The sequence below is a fragment of the Bombus impatiens genome, unplaced genomic scaffold, assembly GCF_000188095.3.
Source record: "Bombus impatiens unplaced genomic scaffold, BIMP_2.2 scf_0418, whole genome shotgun sequence".
Classification (NCBI taxonomy): Eukaryota; Metazoa; Arthropoda; class Insecta; order Hymenoptera; family Apidae; genus Bombus; species Bombus impatiens.
Genome location: NT_176837.1, coordinates 1,044,657 through 1,066,135, shown reverse-complemented (window position 1 = coordinate 1,066,135; position 21,479 = coordinate 1,044,657). Strand labels below are relative to the sequence as shown.

General features: G+C 35.7%; 1 protein-coding gene across 3 annotated transcripts in view; it reads right to left on the bottom strand.

The window, feature by feature from the left end:
- The window catches only part of LOC100741550 (probable serine/threonine-protein kinase dyrk2), a 268,654-nt gene that overhangs the window by 7,382 nt on the left and 239,793 nt on the right, over window positions 1-21,479 (bottom strand). For 2 of the 3 annotated variants that reach the window (XM_033321284.1, XM_033321283.1), the window contains 8 exons: window positions 4,914-5,055; window positions 3,919-4,135; window positions 2,365-2,463; window positions 2,023-2,181; window positions 1,580-1,718; window positions 899-1,214; window positions 610-739; window positions 3-102 (listed from right to left, as the gene is read on the bottom strand). In XM_033321284.1, coding sequence (XP_033177175.1) covers window positions 3-102; window positions 610-739; window positions 899-1,214; window positions 1,580-1,718; window positions 2,023-2,181; window positions 2,365-2,463; window positions 3,919-4,135; window positions 4,914-5,055 — 1,302 coding nt within the window. Of the gene's footprint in view, window positions 103-609; window positions 740-898; window positions 1,215-1,579; window positions 1,719-2,022; window positions 2,182-2,364; window positions 2,464-3,918; window positions 4,136-4,913; window positions 5,056-21,479 lie in introns of all 3 variants that reach the window. The other variant, XM_033321282.1, reaches the window with a different exon arrangement.

Genomic DNA, 21,479 nt, shown 5'->3' with positions numbered 1-21,479 from the left:
GCGGCTATCGTCGACGTCGAGGAGCTGACGTGAAAGGAAGAAGAGTTCAACCACTCGTGACGCATTGCCTCGTCGGGGGTCATGCGCTTCTGTGGATCCCACCTGTCGGAAAAGAGGAATACACTTTCGTTAGAAACGTTTCTCAGCAGCGCGATGACGATGTTTGAATGGGTTAACGACCGTGCTTTATGTGTCTTTCAAGCCAGATGACTTCGTGTCGATTCTTTGGAATAGGACTTGTTATTTTTAGCCTTAAGGGAGCCAAATGTATTACAAGTATTATCCCATAAATAACGCGAATGTTCTTTTATGTTCAATAAAATGCTCTATTTCATTTGGAGATCCATTTCTTAATTTCTCGTTTAATATATTTTCTCGCTTTCTTATTCACTGTTTAGAGTAATCGCATCACCTGCGAGATAGCGGTTAAATGTCCCCATTTTATATTGGATAAGAAATTATAAATTACGTATAATGAAAACGTACTGTATAAGTCATATATCAACCAAAATTTCTCCAAAACGAACACGCGATAAATAATCTTTCGCGATTCTCTCGTTTTTTTCAAGACGGCAAGAACGTAATCAAAAATTATCAGAAGAAACTTACTCGAGGCATCTGCGAACGAAGTCAACGAAAAGTGTGTCAGTGCAACGGAGAGCTATTGCAAGATTCCTGCTACCAGCCCACCTTTTCTTGCCCTTGCTGTTTGTCACGCATCGAGGACTTCCCTTCGGATCTGAAACGGATCCTTTCGATTTTAGCTATACAATTACGTACCACCCCTGCCCAATATCCTTAATAAAAGATCCTTCCCTCTTCTACCACTATAATTTATCAACTTCTCAATGATACAGTACGCATAATAAGAATATCCCCACTTCGCGTTTCTACTCACCGAAGAAAAGCCTGCGACGAGTCGCGAGATCGATAATATGTTCCGGCGGAAGTCCAAGAACTTCCATGATGCAAGCAAGCTGTTCGATCTCATCCTCGCCGGGGAATAACGGGCAACCGGTGTAAAGTTCGGCCAAAATGCAGCCTAAACTCCACATATCGATTGGCGTACCATATTGAATACCCAGAATCACTTCTGGACTTCGATAAAACCTGGACTGAAGGTATGTATATACACGCTGGTGACTGTAACACGAGGATCCGAAATCTATCACCTTAATCGAGCTGCATCCCCGCTGTTTCAGAAGCACGTTTTCCTGCAACGAACAAGAACGACGGATTAGAAAATGGCGTTAACCATAGGGAGAGACCTCGCTCCCATTAACCCCTTGCATTCTTTGCTCTTTACATCACTATTTACTTTGAACACGGTCTGCTCATTAACGCGTCAACTACCGAGAACTTGGAACCTTTATCAACTGAGCAGAGATATTTTCTTCGATTTTGTGAAAAAATTGATCGGGACAAAGGAAATATAGAAACTCTAACGAGGTTTTAATTCTAGAAGAAGAAGAAAAAAAAACTAGAACTGAAAGTTCACAGTTTTTACAATAGTTAAGAAGTTTAGCTTTTGAATTTCATGAATGAGACTGTAATTTGAGATCAAACATGGTATACTTACGGGTTTCAAATCGCAATGAATGATATTCTCTCGATACAGCAGTCTCAGGCAGCTAACTAACGAGTTGGCGAATCGTCGTATTAGGCTCAGGCTAAATCCCTTATAGTTATTCTTTTTGATTAGCTCGTACAAATTCAAACTGTAAGAAGAAACACGATCTATGTTAGTAATTTTCTACAAGAAATTTTCCACGGTTATAACGGTGCATTTTCAGAGATTCGAAAGATTTGTTTGCAAAATATATGGACAAAATCTTGTTTCTCTCCCTATGTTATATATGTATCTTTTCATATACCTTTCAGAGTGATCTCTTTAGTACAAGTTTTTCACTTTAGTCATCGGTACACTTCTATTGTTGGAACGCTATCAAATGCATGTTTCCCCAAAAGAGGAAAGCGAAGATTAAAGAAAAAACTAAAACGAAGACGAAGCATATTTCGTACCTCATTAACTCAAAGGTGATGCACAAATGGTTCCTAAAGTAGAAGTATTCTAGCATGTGTATCACATTGTGCGACGCGTTCGCCTCCAAATCCTTCTTCCTGAGGTGGTCCAAGATCTTCACTTCGACGAGCGCCTGATGATGGAATCTCTTTTTGTTCCTGTAAAGAAGTACGTTGTATGATATGTCGCTTTAGGATCGAACAAAGCCGGATAGGTACGCGTGAAAGGAAACGGAGGATGAGCAACGATAAAAACGAGCCGTGATCGTAAACGTGAATCTGTATGGTAAAATAAACTGATTCATCGAAGAGACATCAGGGATCGTTAAGACGTTTGCTCACCTGATGATCTTGATGGCGATGTACTGTCCCGTCTTGTGATCCAACGCTCTGATCACTTGTCCGAAGCTTCCTTTCCCGATCACCTCCAATATCTCGTATCTGTACAGAAAATGACGAGTTTTTAGTGCTACGAACATTTTTTTAGAATAGAAATTTAAGATCTTCGGAATATTTTTCTGGATTTTGTTTCTTATTATGCGTTTGGTATCTTCATGTCGTACTATTTATGGTTATATTTGTATGATCGCAACTGCTTTTTAAATTATATCGCAAGGCAGGTTCTTTTCCATATTTCGATTTGGAGAGTATGAAAAGTTTCGAAGAATCGTTTGTCATTGAGCAAGACACTGATAATAATACTATTGAAATTACTAAAAATGATCTTAATCCTCGTAACTTAGAAGTTATACATTTCGATGTATTCATACTTTCTAATATTGTTCTTTTATTATTAAATTGAAGATTTCTAATCGATCACAATTCTTATTATTGCATATAAAGAATCCGTCGATTATAGAGACTTCAATTTACAAGAACTCTGACTCTTTTCATTAAAATATTATGTTATGTCTGACGTATTAAATAAAAAAAGACGTAACTTATAGGCCTGATTTTTCCACAGTTATCAAAATTGAGATTTTTTTGTAAATCGTGTTAATTTATAAAAGGTATTCCGTAAGGGTTGCAGCTAGTTGTTTTAAGAAAGTTTTGATTACGAGTGTAGTATCGACTCGTAAATGTCGCAAATATCTAATTTCCAAGTTATAACGAAATACATTGAAACGTACTTTAGATCGAAGAATCGTAGATTCAGTTTTCATAGGACATTCCCACGATAGATAGTGCGTTTGTTCTGCTTACAAAATGATCGAAGCCTGTAAACTTGTTTCTTTCAAGCAGCGTATCTCGTTTCGCGTAGAATGATTGCTCCTCGATACTCTACTTCTGATTTAAGTAACAACAGGGCAAAAGAAACGTGGACGCGATTGCGTGCTACGAACATGACTTGGAAGGCGATATTTACCGTTTCAGTTGCATCGTCTTAAGCTTTTCTCTTCGCTTTGAAGTATTATCTTGCAATTTATAACATAAAGCTGATTGTGTAACCTTGAACGTACACAAAGATTAAGTGGCAGATTTATTTATACAAACATTTATTTCCTTAATTTCTATCCAACGTGAACGAGCTACGATGGAAAATTTGAGTAATCTGATTAATCGGAAGACAAATTTTCCGTGAGAAACGATTATAGATAAAAATACAGAGCATCATTTATTAGGCGAATAAAACGAGAGAAATATTAAAAAGCTGCTTTAGGAATATAAAAATCACGACAATTACGTTTTATTTCTCCGGTTTAATCGACGAATAGAATGCGTAACCTATTAAATCGTTTATTGCTCTTAACCGCGATCGAAACGCGTGGATAATAGGAAACCGTAAAATCGACGCGCGAATAAAATGTTCATTCGAATGTTAAGCTATTAAAACGAAAGTTTCTTAGAGAAAGAGGCAACGACGAAAGGTAAATAAAACAAAAAGGAAACACTCACCTGTACGAGATATGATCGTGGAAGACCTTGTTGTAGCTACCGTCTTCGTCATCGTATCCACCATTTTGGGCTGCGCCGTCTTTGCCACGGATTTTCGTGGCTGACAGTCCGAGATACCAAATCTCCGAGTATTTTTGAATTTCGGCGAGCTCGAAATCGGTGAGCCTCGAACCATAATACTTGCGAGCTATCGCAGGTGTCATTGGCAATCTCCCAGCTGTTTTATTTTTTAAATAATATATAGATCATGAGAATATATAAGATATAGCATGAAATATAGAACAAATGTAATTTGGTATTAACAAATTTTTTTATAATTTACGTCTCTTATCGTGTTTTATTTCTTTAGGATAAATCAATATTACGAACAGATTAGCACAAGTCAGTATTCCATTGAAATGTTTGTGATTCTAGAGCGTGACGATGCTTCTTGAATTTAAAATTATTGACGAAGTTAGTGGAAGTTATTTATCGAAATTGAAATCAAAATTATAAGTGAACAAAATGTAAAACACGAATTTCTATCTTTTATGTTCGCTACCGTGAACAGTTTATATTAAATGAAAATTTGAAAATCACTTTCAGCTCGTAAAAACAGGCAAATGAAATTTCTTAGAACACAATCTAATCGTTTCTTATCGCTTTCTTCCTCGAATATAATTTCCTTTCATAACTGTTACAATTTGGGGTGCCTGAAAGTGAACGTGAAAATATATTCCTTGAAAACTGCACGAATACAAACGTCATTAAAAACGATGTCAAGGTTCTCAAAAGGAAAAAAGAAAAGGTATTAATTCGCGTAAATCACGTAATCCCATATATTCACGTGCATACCCGGTTGACTTTATCGATACAATACACAGAGTATCATTTTGATATTCGCAAGAACAACAGAGAATAGCGTTCGAGAATCGTTTATTATTCCCTTGCAGGCACCCTGTGGTTAAGTGATATAGCACCACTTCAATTTTATGCAAATGCATAATTGTACGTACGATATACGTCGTGAGATGTGGCATTGATAGGTTCGTGTATCGGCATGTTGTTATGAATGTTGTTAGTTGTGGAATTGGTCGTATTGTTGTTGTCCGACTTGTCCACTCGTGTTGATTTGGGATGAAAGAATGACAATAATTTCTGAAACAAAGAACCATAAAGTTTTATAAGTAAATATAACCATAAAGTATTGTATAATTATCGTCATATATCGTTTTATAAAATAGACATTTGATACAAATATGAATAAAACATAACGATACGAGGAAATGTTATAAGCTTTGCTATTTGGTAATATAAAATATGTTTTTATGTTATTAATAAACGCAGAGATTTATTTTATAAACACAAAGACAAAAATTTTACGGGTCGAATATGATAGTTTTTAATAGAATTTTATAAATGATAAACAAAGCACTGAGATAAGAAAAAGATATTTTACATCGCATATCTGCATTTTCCTAAAATTTAACGAATTCTTAAAAGACTAATAACTTCTCAAGATACCTAGATACATATATTTAAATGTATGTAAACTAAATAAAAACTAAATGTATGTAACTTAACAACATATAGATAACAAGTTATATTATATTTTTATATTTTAGTTATAGAATTCATAAAAAGAAAAATTTCGCGTCGAAATACATTTTTTAACGATGATAACGACTATAATTTATACCGTAGAACTGTTCTAGCGGGGTCAAAACTTTTCCATTATCACGTTAGAGATGCGAAGAAAAAATATCACGTTTTTTCACACCGATGCATTCCCAACTTTCAAATTTATTTATCCAGGCTGGGACAAAGAAAGCCGCGTTTTCGTTGCAGTATTTTACAATCACCGAGTTTCTCGAGGGAAAGTGGGGTAACAGGGTGGCTGCAATAAATTCCACCGGTGGACGTTGTCGACAACGAGAATCACGTCGCCGATTACGTTCCCGTGATCGTAATACAATATACGCACGCGAACTCGTTGTGTCTTGGGATATTACTCAGTGAAATCATTGAAAAACTTTTTCAAAGAAAATCTAGGTTATCCATCAATACAGAAAGAAACTACCCTCTCATGAATTATTATTGCTCTCGGTGAAATATTTAGGAGTCTTTGCGTTTGACGTCTACGAAAATAAAATATTCAGCTGACTTGCTCCATTTGAAGTTAAAAATGTGGAAGAAATGTTGAAATCAAAGATGCAGAATAAAAATAAAATACACGCATACTCTCGAGCTAAAAGACTTTCAAAGAGAGGCAATAATTTAAAAAAAAATTTCATCATAAGTCGTGATTAAGATCTTGCAAGAAGAAAGATTAGATTTTTCTTTGTATTTTTATTATTTCTTTACATTGACATATACAAGATGAGATTTTGTTTGATTGCATATTTTTTCTAAATTTCTCTTTATTCCTTTTCCATATGGATAGACTGAATACTATTAGAAATTTTTCCTTTTGCTTACAGTCTACACGGAAAGTTAAGGATAAAATAAACACATGTACATTCACAATGCACGAAACGAAATTTCTCTGTCGTAAAACGAAATCATTTCCTCTATTCGATCTAAACCATAAACTACGTACCAAACATTTAACGATCACTAAATCTCGCACTTGTCACATAAAAAAGTGAGAAAAGGCAGCTTCTCTCTATTTTCCTCTCTAGTCAAACACCATCAATCAACCAGCTGACTTCAAATCTCAAAATGATAAAGAACCATCTTTTATACCGACCGAGATAAAAAAGATAAGGAAGAAGAAAGAATAGGAGGAACAGGAAAACCCATGGAACAGGATTAACCCATTTGATTTCTTCGAACTTTATAAAATTGATCTATATGAAAGGAGAGACAATAATGACGAAATCTTCAAGAAATCGTTAAAAATTAATCGATACAATATTAAAAAATAAGACTCGAGCACGTAAATTGCCTGGGAAACGAATTTTAGGAAGAACTTCTTAGAATTTTGGCCTTTAACGATAAAAAAAAAAAAAAAGGAAAAAAGGAAAAGAGTAGATCTCTGAGATAATCTCCCCAAAAATAGAACAAACAAGAATGCCAGTTAGACGCCAGAGAATGTTGGATTATTGACCCTCGACAGTAGCTTAACGAGTTTAACGACACCAGGAGAAGCGGAGCCGACAATTATGTCTCCTCTTTCAGGCATTAAAGCGTTTCGTTTGCGAAGCGTCGCCTTTCCGTGTGGCCAAGGGCAGTCACCGGTCGCTTGTGCCGTTTGAATGACAATCAGGCTGTCTTTGTCTCGTTTCTTCTTCGCCGTAGCGAATGGTGGGGGTTGAACAATCACACGACGACCGTCCGTTAATTTTCTTCGCGCGTTTTCTTCGCGAGTCGCGGATTTCGCGATTTACCTCGAGCAATCCAATGGAACTCTGCTCTAGAACTGCTCTGCCTAAATTAAGCTACAGTAGATAAAATTTCTGTCGAATTGACGTTCTGACGAGTAGTACGTCGAAATATAGATCAATATATATCTTTTTATATAAAGATAATTTGATCTTCAAATCGTTGATTGTCTGAACTAACAAATAGATATTTGCTTATCTCAAGTAAATATTCAATAGCTTCTTGCGAAAGTAGCTTTGCATGCAGTTCGTTCTTCAGGTGTTTCATTTGTCAAAATGCCAGTTCGTCGGGACATGCATCAACTATAAGCGTAACTTTTAAGGAATGCGTAAAACACGATCGATCGGCACAAACCTGGAAACCGACAGAATTCGTTCGTCTACGAGCTCCTTACAAGTAAAAATACGTTGTCGAGATCTTGCTTCACCCGGAAACGTGGGATTCACGAGATTTTATAATCTTGGATGGTTGATTTGTGAGATTGAAAGCTTTGATGGATCGTTGGATCGTGCTATCGAAGGTGTTGGCAAGAAATGAATGAACGAAGGCCGAGTGGTGTGGGATTCAGAATTTGGAGAGCTTGGATGATGATTCGTTTTGATTTCCTTACACGTCAAGCATCGATATCGAAGATTAATTGACGCTTTCCATGTATGTTATTTTCGCGCCTGAATGAACTTATTTCGTAAAATTCGTCCGCCACAGGCGGAATTAATATTCCGGAAGAGTCAAACATCGAAGCGTTAATTACTTCCTTCTGAAGGTGGTAATTATCAAGGCTTTCGCGGACTTACAAGGTTTGGCTCGAGGTTATCATTTATATTGGCAAACGATATACTGCGAACCAGTAGAGTGTTTTTGCATTTCTACTATTTATTTCAGACCGTGATAAAATTTCCTTATTTTTATACCAAGAAGCACTCTCTTTTCAATTATCCCATAAATTACTCTCTATCTTCTATGTAGATGCAAACACACGGTGTATAATTAACTATAAATGTAATCGCTACGTTTCAATTTTTAGATAAATGAAAGTAAAGAAATAAAAAGTGAGAGCCAAGCGCGTTAATCACATGCGATTAAAATAACAGTCGGTTATGTTGTTATACTTTCAGCTGGATAATTGAAAACAAGATACAGAAAGGTTCAAAAGTGCATCGTTTTTCATAAATCATAAGAACACTCTGGATATATTTATGCGATTTTATCTTTTTATAAACATAATTATAGGAATGAAATCTAAATAGAGATATGCTTCGCCTATTAAATATTACAATGAGTTCTTTATATACAGTGGCTCACAAAAATATTTCAACACTTATCGTAGATTCCTAGAAGTATTCGAATACATTCGAGAGTGACTGTATATATATTTTGCAACATTATATGGATCTCAATAGATATTTATCTGCGTCATAAATTCATGAACATCCGCGATTTAACCACAAGTTATATTAGAGGAATATTCTACCATATTTTATCAGAGGAATGTTCTATTGGAAGATGTTAGAATAGAAGAAAATGAAAAATTGTCTCATCCGTATCGTTGATTGTATCTCAGAATCTTCTGTTGCTCCCAGGTAGTTCATCGGCGTAACGCGTAATCCTAGGATCTTGTGTTCATTTGCGTTGAGAACTATAGAGTAGCAATTAAGTGGAAGTAAAGTGAAGTCGGTTGGAAGATAATATCGAAATGTCTTTTCTGACCATTAACTAGCCCGATAGGAAGCGATGAATGAAGCATAAATCAAAGTGAAAGGAGAAGTAGATCATCGGAAGTTGAAGATTGAGACTTCTATGGATCTTCTATTCATAGAAGAACAAGCAGCTTCTTCTTCGTTTACAATATCGCTCGTAGAATCGAGTCTCGTTAGTATAACTTGCGAGCAATTTATCGTAACGACGTGTGGATTACGGATATCGTATTCATTTCTAATACTATGTTAATGCAAATGAGCTACGTTAAGTGAAATAATTTTCCATTGAATGGCGTAATCGAAGAGTTTTTGCATTAAACGTACATTGGCTAGGTAACCTGATTGATTAGAATATTCAGAATAAATCGTGTCTCTAAATATATTGCACTCTATTTAAGTAGAATTAAGATCTTTAACTTTATTTATAATGGGAGAATGTAAGCTGATATAAGTCCTGGTAATGACAATCTCATATAATAGAATATTTCTGAAATTAACGTCCGACTATCCGCATTTTATATTGATCGTCGAAGAAAGAAATAATATATTTCAGAAAGAAATAAGCATCCAGTTTCGTAACCCCGTAGAGAGAAGAAGATTTACGCATCTACGTAAGTATGAGATTGCTGATCTTAAATATCAAATATTTGTCTCAAAAAGAAAATACACTCTCCAAACATTTATAAAAACGAATAAACTTCTCACCTTTATTTCTAAGAATTATAATAATTATACTGTAGACTTTTATGAAAATTTACATCTTTATAAAGACGACTGAAGGAATAGAATTTAAGCAGATATTTATTTTTAACACTTCACTTTGGATATTTTATATATTTTTCCATATTACATACATTCTGTGCAACTTTAAATTTCACAGCTTATAAATGCATAAAAATCTACAATGTAATAATAATCGTATCCAAGCGAACAAAATCAAGTAAAGCCAAGCAAAATGGTAAATTTATAAATTGACAAGATTCCGATGTCGATGAGGCTTTCTAAAGAACATTCTTGGAAACAGGAAAATCCCCTCTTCGTTCACCGGAGATCTATAAATATTTCTTAGCTCCTAAATAATTCACTATAGCTCGCGTAACGTATAATCTTTAGAATCGAGCTTGCTCGCGATCACGCGAACATCGATGGAAACGTGGAAATTATCGAGTTCGTTCACGTTATATCGAACCAGACCGTCAAAGAGACGATAGCTTCTAGTCTCAATGGACAGTTCGTTGGTTAATCGAGCGTATACTCGCGTTCAGCTCGACAAAATGATTCGCCGCCAATTGATTAAGCTGAACGACGATTAAGACCAGACGAATGTTGACATAAATTTCTATTAAGGGGTCACGGGACCGTGTGTAACTGCCATCGTCAAGGAGCATCCCTGTTGGACCAAATTCATTCGCTTTAGGATTTCACGCAATGGTTCTTTTTATAGTACTTTATGGTGCTGTGTGGTTTGGTGAGATGGTCGGTTGGTCGAATACTTGGACAGTATAATTTCAATTTCTAGGGTGTTTCGAGTAATTTAAAGGAATACATGCAGCTCAATTAGACTTGTCCATGTTTCCTCGTTTGCGTTAATGGGAAGCGGCTACTGCTGGTCATTGGCCTAAGAGTCGCTTGTTTAGGTAAGTTGCAAGCTGTGGCTGACAACCGCAACTTCCGAATAAAACATTCCTCTAATTAATAAAAAAAGAAAGTGGTTGTTAAGTGACATAAAGAAAATAAGGAGGATAATTTGAAAATTTAAGAAAGAAGATTTCGCACCTATAATTACACCAGCCGAATTGATTTCATTACAAGTATTTCTTCGATCTTCTTTCATAAAGTGTCGTATAATATCGTGTTTATATGAATGACTCGTACTTTGGGTTTGTTTATATACGTTGTGGGCTCGTTTTGTGTGCATTAGGGGTTTGTTTATTTACCTTTGAAGATCGTTTTCTTTAGGTTTGTCCATAGCCTGTGTTAACGATATTATACAAAAATTACTCTATAAATCTGTGTCTATTAAAAATTCTGAAGAATCTCAGTGAAAAATTCAATGCGTATCACTAATAATAATTAGTAATAATAAAGACCACGTCCTACTTGCTGACCAATTATTTAATCGAACTTTAACTTACATACGAGACCAAAATAAAAATTCATATCTAATAAACGAACGAACGTAGCAGATCTATGTCCCAAATTAAAATCGTGGAAATCTAATAGAAGTTTCTCATAAATGAGAGCTTCCAACGTTTCACAGGGGCAGTATCGGACAAAGAAAAACAGTTGACATCGAACTCGGGGTTTCTCGCGTTTCACAACACAGTGCTTCGCTCGATCGACCTCGTGTAATGAAAAATTATTATCGGTCGGCGATCGCATGACTCGCGTCGCTACATCGGCATAAATAAAAAGCAGACGTGCGGAATAACCGAGAGAGACGAAGCTTCTCCCGTTCGTCGCTCCTATAAATTGTAATCGTGCACTCTCCTCTTCGTCTTCCACGTCCTCTTGTTCCTTTTATTCTCTTTTCGTTTTCTCCTCGTTGCCGGGCCTTTACCAGACGGCAGCAAACCGCTCGAAAAGCATAAATAAAACGCGAGGATTCACGGGTGGCCAACATTCGCGCGGCAACCGATACCGCAAGCCAAAGCCGCTTGACCCTCGACACTCGAAAATTAAAGTACATATCGAGTGGACCTTGTTTTCACCCAACGAGTAAAAACGTCCGATCTTAAAAGCCCAGCTTTAAATAGATTTTCGGGATTTTCGAGAGAAGCATTCTTGGCGAAAGGTTTATGGTTATGCAGATTCTTTGTTCTGGTAGTCATTTTGGTTCTTTGCAATCTGAAGATCCTCCTCGGATGTTTGTACTGTGTCGTAATGGAGAATTTCAAGGTGCAAAAGTCTACGGAATCCTTAGAAAACGTGCAAGGTAAAAAGCTCGTTATAATATTTAGCACGAACAGCAGAACTGTATTTAGATCCTGTTGCTATTATTATGTTTATGAAAGTATGAAATTGCATCGGTAATTAGAAATTCCTAGTTATATGTGTATCGATAATTATGCTATATTTATAAGTATTGGACCATTTACTTATAAATGTGCAAAGAAGATACAAAAGTAGTTCAACTAAATTCTGAATAGATCTAACAGAAAAGCTTTCTGAACTATTTATTTCAACTCGTTACTATTATCTAATAACTGTAATTTATATCAATCTTTTTTCGAAAGAACAAAGCAATTTAAGACTCGAAATGCTCCACGTACAAATACGAAAGAGAAACGAGCCAAGTAGAAAGAACGAAACGCAAGGGAAGAAAAGATACGTTTGCCAGAGCGGATTTTTCCCAAGGACGATAGAACGTTCCAAGTCGGAATGATGCCGGTGTGCTTCGATCTTCGAGAGATAGGTAGTTACATACGTACAATAATTCCCTATATCCAAGTTATGCATGCGGTTTACCTTGTGACATCTCTTGGCTGCAGCCACGCACCTTTCTAACGCGATACCTCGAACGCGACGCAACTGCTACGACCTATCACCTACGGGGTGTTTCAAACATTTTCCTAGTTTCCCATTTTTTTACAGTAATTAATCATTCATGAACATTGCTTAATGCAATGTATATGCGTGCCGTCTGGAAATATACATAACTTTTCTGAACTTGAAGATTTAATTTTCTACCATTGTCTTTATTGAAGAGTTATTTTTGAATTCACAAAATTGAAGTAATTGTTTGGGGAAGCTTTTAGCATCGTAGCAGTATAAGAGTTATATTTTTCAGTTTAAAAATGAAAATAGTTGCAGATGTGAAAGTTTGACGGAGGGAAAAATCTCTCCTTTTCTGTACTCAAATCTGTGATCTATTAATTGATACTATATATAAATCATCGATTTTTTTAAGGCTGCTTGTAGCAGAAACAGTTATCAATTAATATGTGTAATATACTGTATATATAGTTATATATAATTATTTCAGCTTACTTATTTTGACAAAACCTTATCTATGAAAACTGTTATAATAAACTTACTTGTACTGTTACTCCAACAGTCAATATCGAATACTTCGTAAATTCTACTTTCACGAATTACCAGCTAATTTATAACTCGTAATAAAGCTGAAATAACAGCTCGTAAGCTTGATTCAAGCTTATAAATTCTCCTCAGTATACAAATCCAAGAAAAAAAAGGTCACTATCTGTTCAATTTCTGATAAAAGTATACCATCGCAAGATATCCTGATCCCCAACCATGTAAGATTAATATATTCAGGTATCCTTTCACATACGTCAATAAGTGAAACACGGAAATCTTCGTTGGGGAAAAATCTTTGCGAGGAAAGTGTCAGGAAACCTAAGCGTTAACGGTATCTTTCCTTAGGGGAAACTTATGCCATAAAACATTCCACCGTGGAACCCTTCACGGTCCAAATACGGACAATAAACTTTCTTTGAATCTTTGAACTTCTGCACTTCGTGAAACTATGCTAATTATGGAATTATTCATAGATATGAATCATGTAGTCATGTAGCCGTTTAAATAAGCAAATTAGCTATAGATTTGATATAGGCCGCTTTCACCCTTGTTTGCCTAGTGCAACGTCTGTGAAATTTCCTTCCTTTCCTTTTTTGATGAAAACAAAGCGTTAATATCAGAATACTGTTCATACCGATCATTGATACATATTTTTATTAACATTAACCAGATAGCTGTTTTTGACGAGCATACTCGTCATGAACAAATGGCAATATTTTGTGTCATAAATTATAATAAAATAATAAAATTAAAAAATGAAACAGTCATTTCAGTACAATTTAATCTTATGTTGTAACAGCCACACATACTCTATGTTTGACGAGTATACTCGTCATCGTTTACTTTCTGCGACACGTTTTAGGTATATACTTCTCAAAGTTTTCAAAGAGATCGCAACAGCTAACTGGTTAAAAGCATTGATACTTTTATTTAGTCTTCCTAACGATATCCTTCTATATAAAATACGTATATTAAACAGAATTAATTAATTAAAAACAATTCCTATATAAATAGTAAAACGATTCGAATTAAAAAGAACTCAAGCTTTTCTTAAATAAAAATGTCTAGCGTGTCAAGTGGATTTGTAAATATGTTAGCTTCATTATATATAATTTTGAATTGACTTGCATTTTTAATCTTAATTCGACGCAGCATAACAACAACCATGGGAACAGGTTTTTATCCATAGACTTTACCAAAAGTTAATCAAATTCCCACAGAATTCACAATGCTATGATATTAAAATAAATCTATGAAAAATGGTAAATTGGTGATTTCAAGTACTTTTAACATGTTAGATATATCCCTAACGTTACATCAACGATATAAAAGTATGCAGTTTGGTCAATGACACAAACTTTTTCCATTGAATTTATTCACCTCGTGAAAGTGAAAGAGCAAAAGGGAAAAAATGTTACTTATGGAACACCGGATAGGTGCGTGTACCCACGTACTTACGTGGGATTGGAGACACGTGGGCGTGCAAGGTATCTCGGAAGCGCATTAGAAACGTCACCGAGCTGAGAACAGGGGCTCATTAACCTGCGTGTGCCGCACGCTCGGCCAGGTGGGACGGCTTGCAGTAATTATAAAAGTAACACGATTACACGCATGATCGTTGATCCGCCATATTGTTGGACCAACCCTATTATCATGCTTTCATCAGGTAAACTTTCAAAGCCTTTCGTCTCTTGTATAACACTGCACATTTTCAGAGAAACATAAGGTATATAGTATTAAGAGTCACAAAGACTCTTCATGTAACATAATAAGTTATTCTGTATGAAAATATACAGAATTTGTAGATGCAGCGTTATATCGTCGAGAGATCCCAGAGAGATGTTAATTGATATTTGATATCTCTTCGAGTAGTTTGATTTCAATTTTCGAGCTTCACGCGTGCAAATGTTTGTTACTTTTTATTGAAGGTTAATATTTAACGAACGTAATATCAATTATATATTTGAAAGCGTGAAACAAATGTAAATTGGGATTTAATAGCGCGTTAAGTATTTATGATTTCTTATAAAACTGTAGTTGTTCGTAATTTAAACAAAAAAGAAACTTAAAAAATTGGGACAATGCTTCAAAAAGTATTCAAATATTTTATGACTAATTTTAGTATCATCCAATAGCTTTAATATTTACGCGAGTACAAATAAGTGAAAATCGAAATTAATTTTGTCGAAAGCATTTGCACGTCTATAGCAAACTGCAAAGCAAAAAAAAAGCAAATACGCAAAACCTTGTAACATTAACAAACGAGGCAAACGAACAAGCTTCGTGTGTAACGAACGGGTTTTATATTTTCATCCTTGCTTTCTCTCTGCTATTCCCTCTCTCTCATTCCCGCGAATATTCCCTTGACAATTTCGCAGACAATCCATGCTCCTTCGACTTTAAACCGCTTTCAAAATTCTTCACGCGAAGGGACAGCATCTTTTAGTAGGCTGCCACGCTTCCAGGCTCCCTGGATACGAGTTAATTTAATTTCCTTCGCCGACCGGCTGGCGAATCAAAATTGCATTATTCATACTCGACCGGCGTGGCGCTCGTAACATTGACGTAACAACGCATGGAATTGCGCTCCTGTAGGTAATTGTCCGACAAGTCCATCTTCAACTTCGAAATCAAGGAACGCTAGCGATCGGCGCTAATCAATTTTCAGCAGCAGACCTTTGTGCACACGGTATAGTGACTAGCTTTGTTAGGCTTGGACGCAAAGGTCGAACAACAGTTGCCAGAGTTTGTTGCTTGAAGAAATGAAAGATGGATGAGAAGGATTCATCTGAATGAATTATTACGGTACTGTGTTGTGATGGGTTTGTTGCACTTCCTCCAGGGCAAAGGGATTTTGTTTCGTACGGTAGATTGATGATAAATAATGTATTTTTAAATATACTTGAATATCTTATATATTATTCTTTAATATGTATTTTAATATATTACAAGTATTAATATATTTTACGTAAATATTTTTCAAATAATAAATTCAAGTCTTTGTTATTAAATAAATATTAAAGGGAAATTCTTCATTCTTTGACGTTAGTAATTATTCTGCTCTTTTTTTATTTCATAATATCTACTTTTAAAATCACCTCAGAGGATACTGTCACTATTGTTATTAGTATGCAAAATTTCTACATTTCTTTTTATTCAACATTGCACTAAAAATTTTTTTTTTTTAGTACTTTCAGTCTCATCTAAAGTTAAGAATTTTTCTAAAATTAAAAAAGTATGACAGAAGCTCACCAAGACCGAAGTTGCCATCCTGAAAACCACGTACAGCGAAAATACCAGACATTCTGAGGCATCTACACGCACAAAGCGTGCTCGAGTAATTTCGTTAGCAAAAAGTTAAAATTAAGCCAGAGCAATTGGACGACAGGCTCGAGGTAACTTCGGGTTAACGCTAAAATAAAGCTGAAAATAGGCCACAAAAGGGTAGCAGCTTATCAAGCACCGGCCAACGGCAGAATTATTTAAACCGCAATGCACAAAGTATGATCAAGTACGTTGGACCTTAGTTTGGCCGTGTATCAACTCAGCGGCAGTTTGATTAATCGCTCTGCAACGTTAGTTAGGGCCATTAGGACCCTCGAGAATGCTTGTTTTAAGAACACCTTGAAATCCTTCTTCTTTCAACCTTGTATAAGTAATTTTGTATCACGACTTTAACGCATTATATATATATTGCGATTTGGAATTGTTATCAATTGCAATCGTAAAATTTCGTAGCACAGAATAGAAAGATAAAATCGAACGATTGCAGACATAAAGGCTCAATAAAAAATTTCGATAAAATGTTGAAGAAAATTAGGAAAGTTTAGGAGAATTAGATTTTCAGAATCAGATTTCATTCAATAAGTGCGTATGTATACAATTTTCTTCAACTGACTACATACAGTCTCATCGCAAATTGAACCAATTTACCGTCGATACCTTAATTAACATTACTTACGTTGGCATAATTCGCGAACGCCGTAAGGAATCAATTCTAATCGGTAAAATGATCAAAGATATGTAATCGTCAATTACACGGCGAGCTCTTTAACTGTAGCACAGAATTGAGCGAGGCTTAATAGAAACGGGAGCTTCATTTCACACCAAGTTATCGATATTTGATTCAATGCGTCTCACGAATCGGTAACGCCGGGTGTATCGTAATTGAAAGGAAGTATTCCGTGATGAGTTTGCGGTAATAGAAAGCGCAGCCTATTGAATGAGGAAATAGTTACAGAGAAGATTGAGGTAAAGTGCTTCCATGCACTACTTGGTGCGTGACCATTAGAAAAATAGTGTGAAATTGCTTTCAAACAATGCACGTTTTTGAGTTTCCAGAACGATTTTCCGTATTATCTTACGCTTCATGCATTAACTGCTAATTTGCGACCTGCTCCAACGACGAAAACGTGACATAACGGTATAACATTGGTCTGAAAATATGTATTTCCTGTTTCTACCAGCGACGAGGATAGTGGTTTTCCTGGAAATATTCTGAACCCGAGGAAAATCAATAAACGTTTTACGTGTGATTATAGCTGATTTGATAGTTCTAGCAGTAAAAGGGATCATACATTTTTAAATGCAAATTCACGAATGTATACGTGATCAGAGATTTTTGTGATCAAAGATATCTGCAGATGTGGATTAGTTAAATATATTCTTGATTTCTTCGCTACTTCCAATTAGAAGTATCTTACATATAAAAAAATATCCAAAATCTTTTGTGATCAATATTCTCCAAAGAAATTTCAATGCTGATTAAGGAAACTCCTTTCTATTTAATTCTTTTATTAGTATATTAATTTTTATATTAACACATATACTATTGAGTCCAGATAATTGTTAAAAAATACTCAAGGTATTCGAAGGAGAAATTTTTCATCTATATCCAAATTAAAGAGAACTAATTATAGTAAATCTCCTTATCTCATAAAATATAGATATATGTTATCCTATAAAAAATATATTATCACAAATTTGTATTATCTTACAAAATAGTTATCTTATACTTTTGTACTATACTGTAAATGTAGTAAAATATAGGTACAGAAAAAGAGCGACGCGAAGGATATAACAAGATAATAGAGAGAATGAAGCACAGGTGCGATACAATGAGATAAGAGTTTCTACATAGAATGAGTTATACAAATGCATAAGATGTAAATAGACGGGCTGAAGTACTCGAAAGAGAGGGGAGAAAAGAGGACGCCAAAATTTATTAGCCAGAGCGAGATGCGGAAATTTGGAAGAAGATAGTAACTTCTAAAGAGAAGAGAAAGATAAGCTATGCAGCATATGTGAATCGGAGATAGATTCAGTGAAACATCTGGTGGAAGATTGAGTGTACATGGATAGACCTGAGCCAGAAGAAATCCTACACTGGAAGAAATCTTAGGAAACGAAATGTTACAGGCCGTGATACATTGACTGAGAAGACAATTCAAGAAAAGTAAAAATAGGAAACTAAGAACGATACCAGAGAAAGTTACGATGATAACGCCGTTGCCGTAACGCCGCAGATTCTTCTGTCCTCTTTAGTTGCAGTTACAGGTTTAAATGGCACGAAGTTTAGATGTAAATACGCTTTGGGACATTAAAATGTGGGATGAGTAAGTGTGAGCACATTAGACATATTAAACAGGTATATCGTATAACTAAATCTAATCTAAGTCTAAGTAAACTAAGTCTATTTCCCGAGGAATTTTTCCCGGGATCAAACTTAATCAAGCACAACATACTTATACTCATCTCTAGACCAAATATGTTCTTCGAACATGAAATAACCTTTTTTCTCCTGATCGTCGGAGAAAATTCAAGATTATTGGACGCAATGTGCCTTCGTTGCGGTAGGTTACACAAAACGCGTTTCGATTTTCGTTGTTCGAAGGATGCTATCCGAGAAAAGCCAAACGCAACGCATAACTTTCGATTGTTGCGAGAGCTAAGCCGTGAACGAGCATATATACTACTGCTTTTCGCCTTTGTGGCTTTGGCAACAACTAGGTCAATGATAACGTTCAGACTTTGATACCAAACGGTCTCGTCTGCATCTGCATCGATATCGCGCACCTTTTATCCATCGGACCGAAGAAAAATTCCATGAAACATGAGCGATTCTCGCTTTTTCTGATTACGTCAATCGTTGATGAAATGGAATTGGTTGATTTTTACGCCCGATAGAGTCGATTTTTGTTCGCTTCTTTCCGTGGAAACCAATTTTTTGGATGTTCGATGTTCGATGATGCGACGGTTTTTGTTAGAAAAACTCTGCTACACTGTATGCATTGATACTGATAGTATAGGGATCACGAGTGAACGACACTAAACCTTCCAGTGACCCTATTAAACTAAGTAAAATTATGTATAAACTTTTTATAGAAAACTAAGCTAAATCTTCGAAGAGTCAAAAACGTAAAAAAAGAAGGATCTGAATAATATAATTTTCGTGATTAATGATAAACTGTTAATCAAATACTTAAATTTAACAGCGAGAAACAGAATTAAAAATAATAGACATATATTAACATATATGACATATATTATTTGCCCATGAATTTTTCACAAGAAAATCAAGTTATATTATTTTCCGAAGCGTGAGAAATATAAAAACAGAAAACAAGTAGATATAATTATATTTTATACACTGAGAATTCTCATGCATTTATGAACAATTTAAAGGTGCAAAAGTACATAAAATATTCAAAATATAGTACTCTTTATAATATTTATCGAAACAAAATAATTGTCTACACCTAGGTTCCATGTTTTAAATTATATTCATAAAAATACGAATTTGCATAAATAATCGTAGTCTAAGCATGTACGTCTAACCATGTCATGTAACACGTTAACATTCTATCGTCGCGTAACACGCGTTGAACGACCCGGTAACCTGCACCTATCTAAACGAACTGCGCAAAACAGCAATTGAAACGAACTGAACGAGTGGACGAGGCACTCGAGACATACGAGAGTAGCAAAGAGCAACAAGCGCGTGAAATTGTTACGTAGGAACGACGACGAGCGTGATCGACCAGCCAGACAGACAGGCGGCTCATCCTGTCGTACCTTAATCTTGCATTGTTGCTCGCTCTGTTTGCCAACGGTCTGGTAAATTATGCAGATTGTTCAACGGTTGAACGACGCGACAGAAACGGTTTTCCTGCGTCCAGCGCACTGCGTGGGGAACGAAACCACACGCATCGGCCATGAAGAAGCACTCTGTGCTCGAAGGATTCGAGACGAAAATAGTGGTGCGTGCCGGCACACGTTAAATATTAAACAGTCGCGATGCAAAAACGGAACTGGCTCGCATGCGTCAATCGAACGGTCGCCTCCTTTTTTAACCTCTTACCTGGTAAAGACGAGTTAATTCGTCATTCAGCTTACTAATATCATCAGCTTGACAATTTGTTATTAAAGGATACTGAGGGATGTTTTTAAGGGTATGGCCACCGTTGATGCGTGTTCTGGAGAATACACGCGTTAAGAACAATCAAAATATGTAAGATGCTTAAGAGTATATTCATTTCCATCTCCAGACGTTTCATTTGTCAGAAGGAGAATTGATCGCAACACACATTTGACGTAACCGTAGCTTAATATGTTATCGTTACGTCATTTCTTTACGTGTACATAGATTATATCATATCTACACCTGTAATAGATGTAATTAAGGTTAATTGGATGTCGTTAGCAATTTTGAATTTCCCGCTAGGATTAAGGAACGATGCGGTTAATAGGTTGGTCATAGCGGTTACTTGTATAGTTGGTAGATATTAATGAAATCGTAAGATCGGTCTTAAGGTTGTAAAATCCCGATTAGTTGATATGCTTCGAAGTTTGAAATAAATAATTTGAAATTTTAGGAGACGCAAGGATGAAATCCTGAGGGCTGTGTAATATTAATTTAGAATTGCTTTTTACTCTTTTCCTTCTAAAAACATACGTATCAACGTTTCACCGTAGAAGGATTTTCTTAACACAGTAATAGAAGGTCTTCTTAACCAAAGTTTGATAAAGTACCTGACTTAATGACACATCGCCATTTAACGTCTTCATCTACGATCTTACTGAGTTATTGGTGTCAATAACTCTGTATGGTGTCGGTAAATAACTGTACACTGAGCAGGCTGTAGCGCATCGTAAATTTCGACTTAAATCTCAAATTCCATCGCCAATAAATCAATTTTTCCACGAATCACCAAACCTCACCGAACCAAACTGCATTTTCAGAAATGTGCAAGAAAAATCTAGCAAAAATTGATCCTCGCGCAGCGAATAACCGTCAACGTCGAAATTTCCAAAACTCAAACAACGAGAACAAACTCATCAGCCGAAAGCAATGTTCATCGACGAATACATCACACGATTGGTAGCCGACAAAAGCGCGATTCGTATTATCTGTCGTGGCCTGGCCTCGAATAAAACCCGGTAGAAAATACGCTGGCTCGG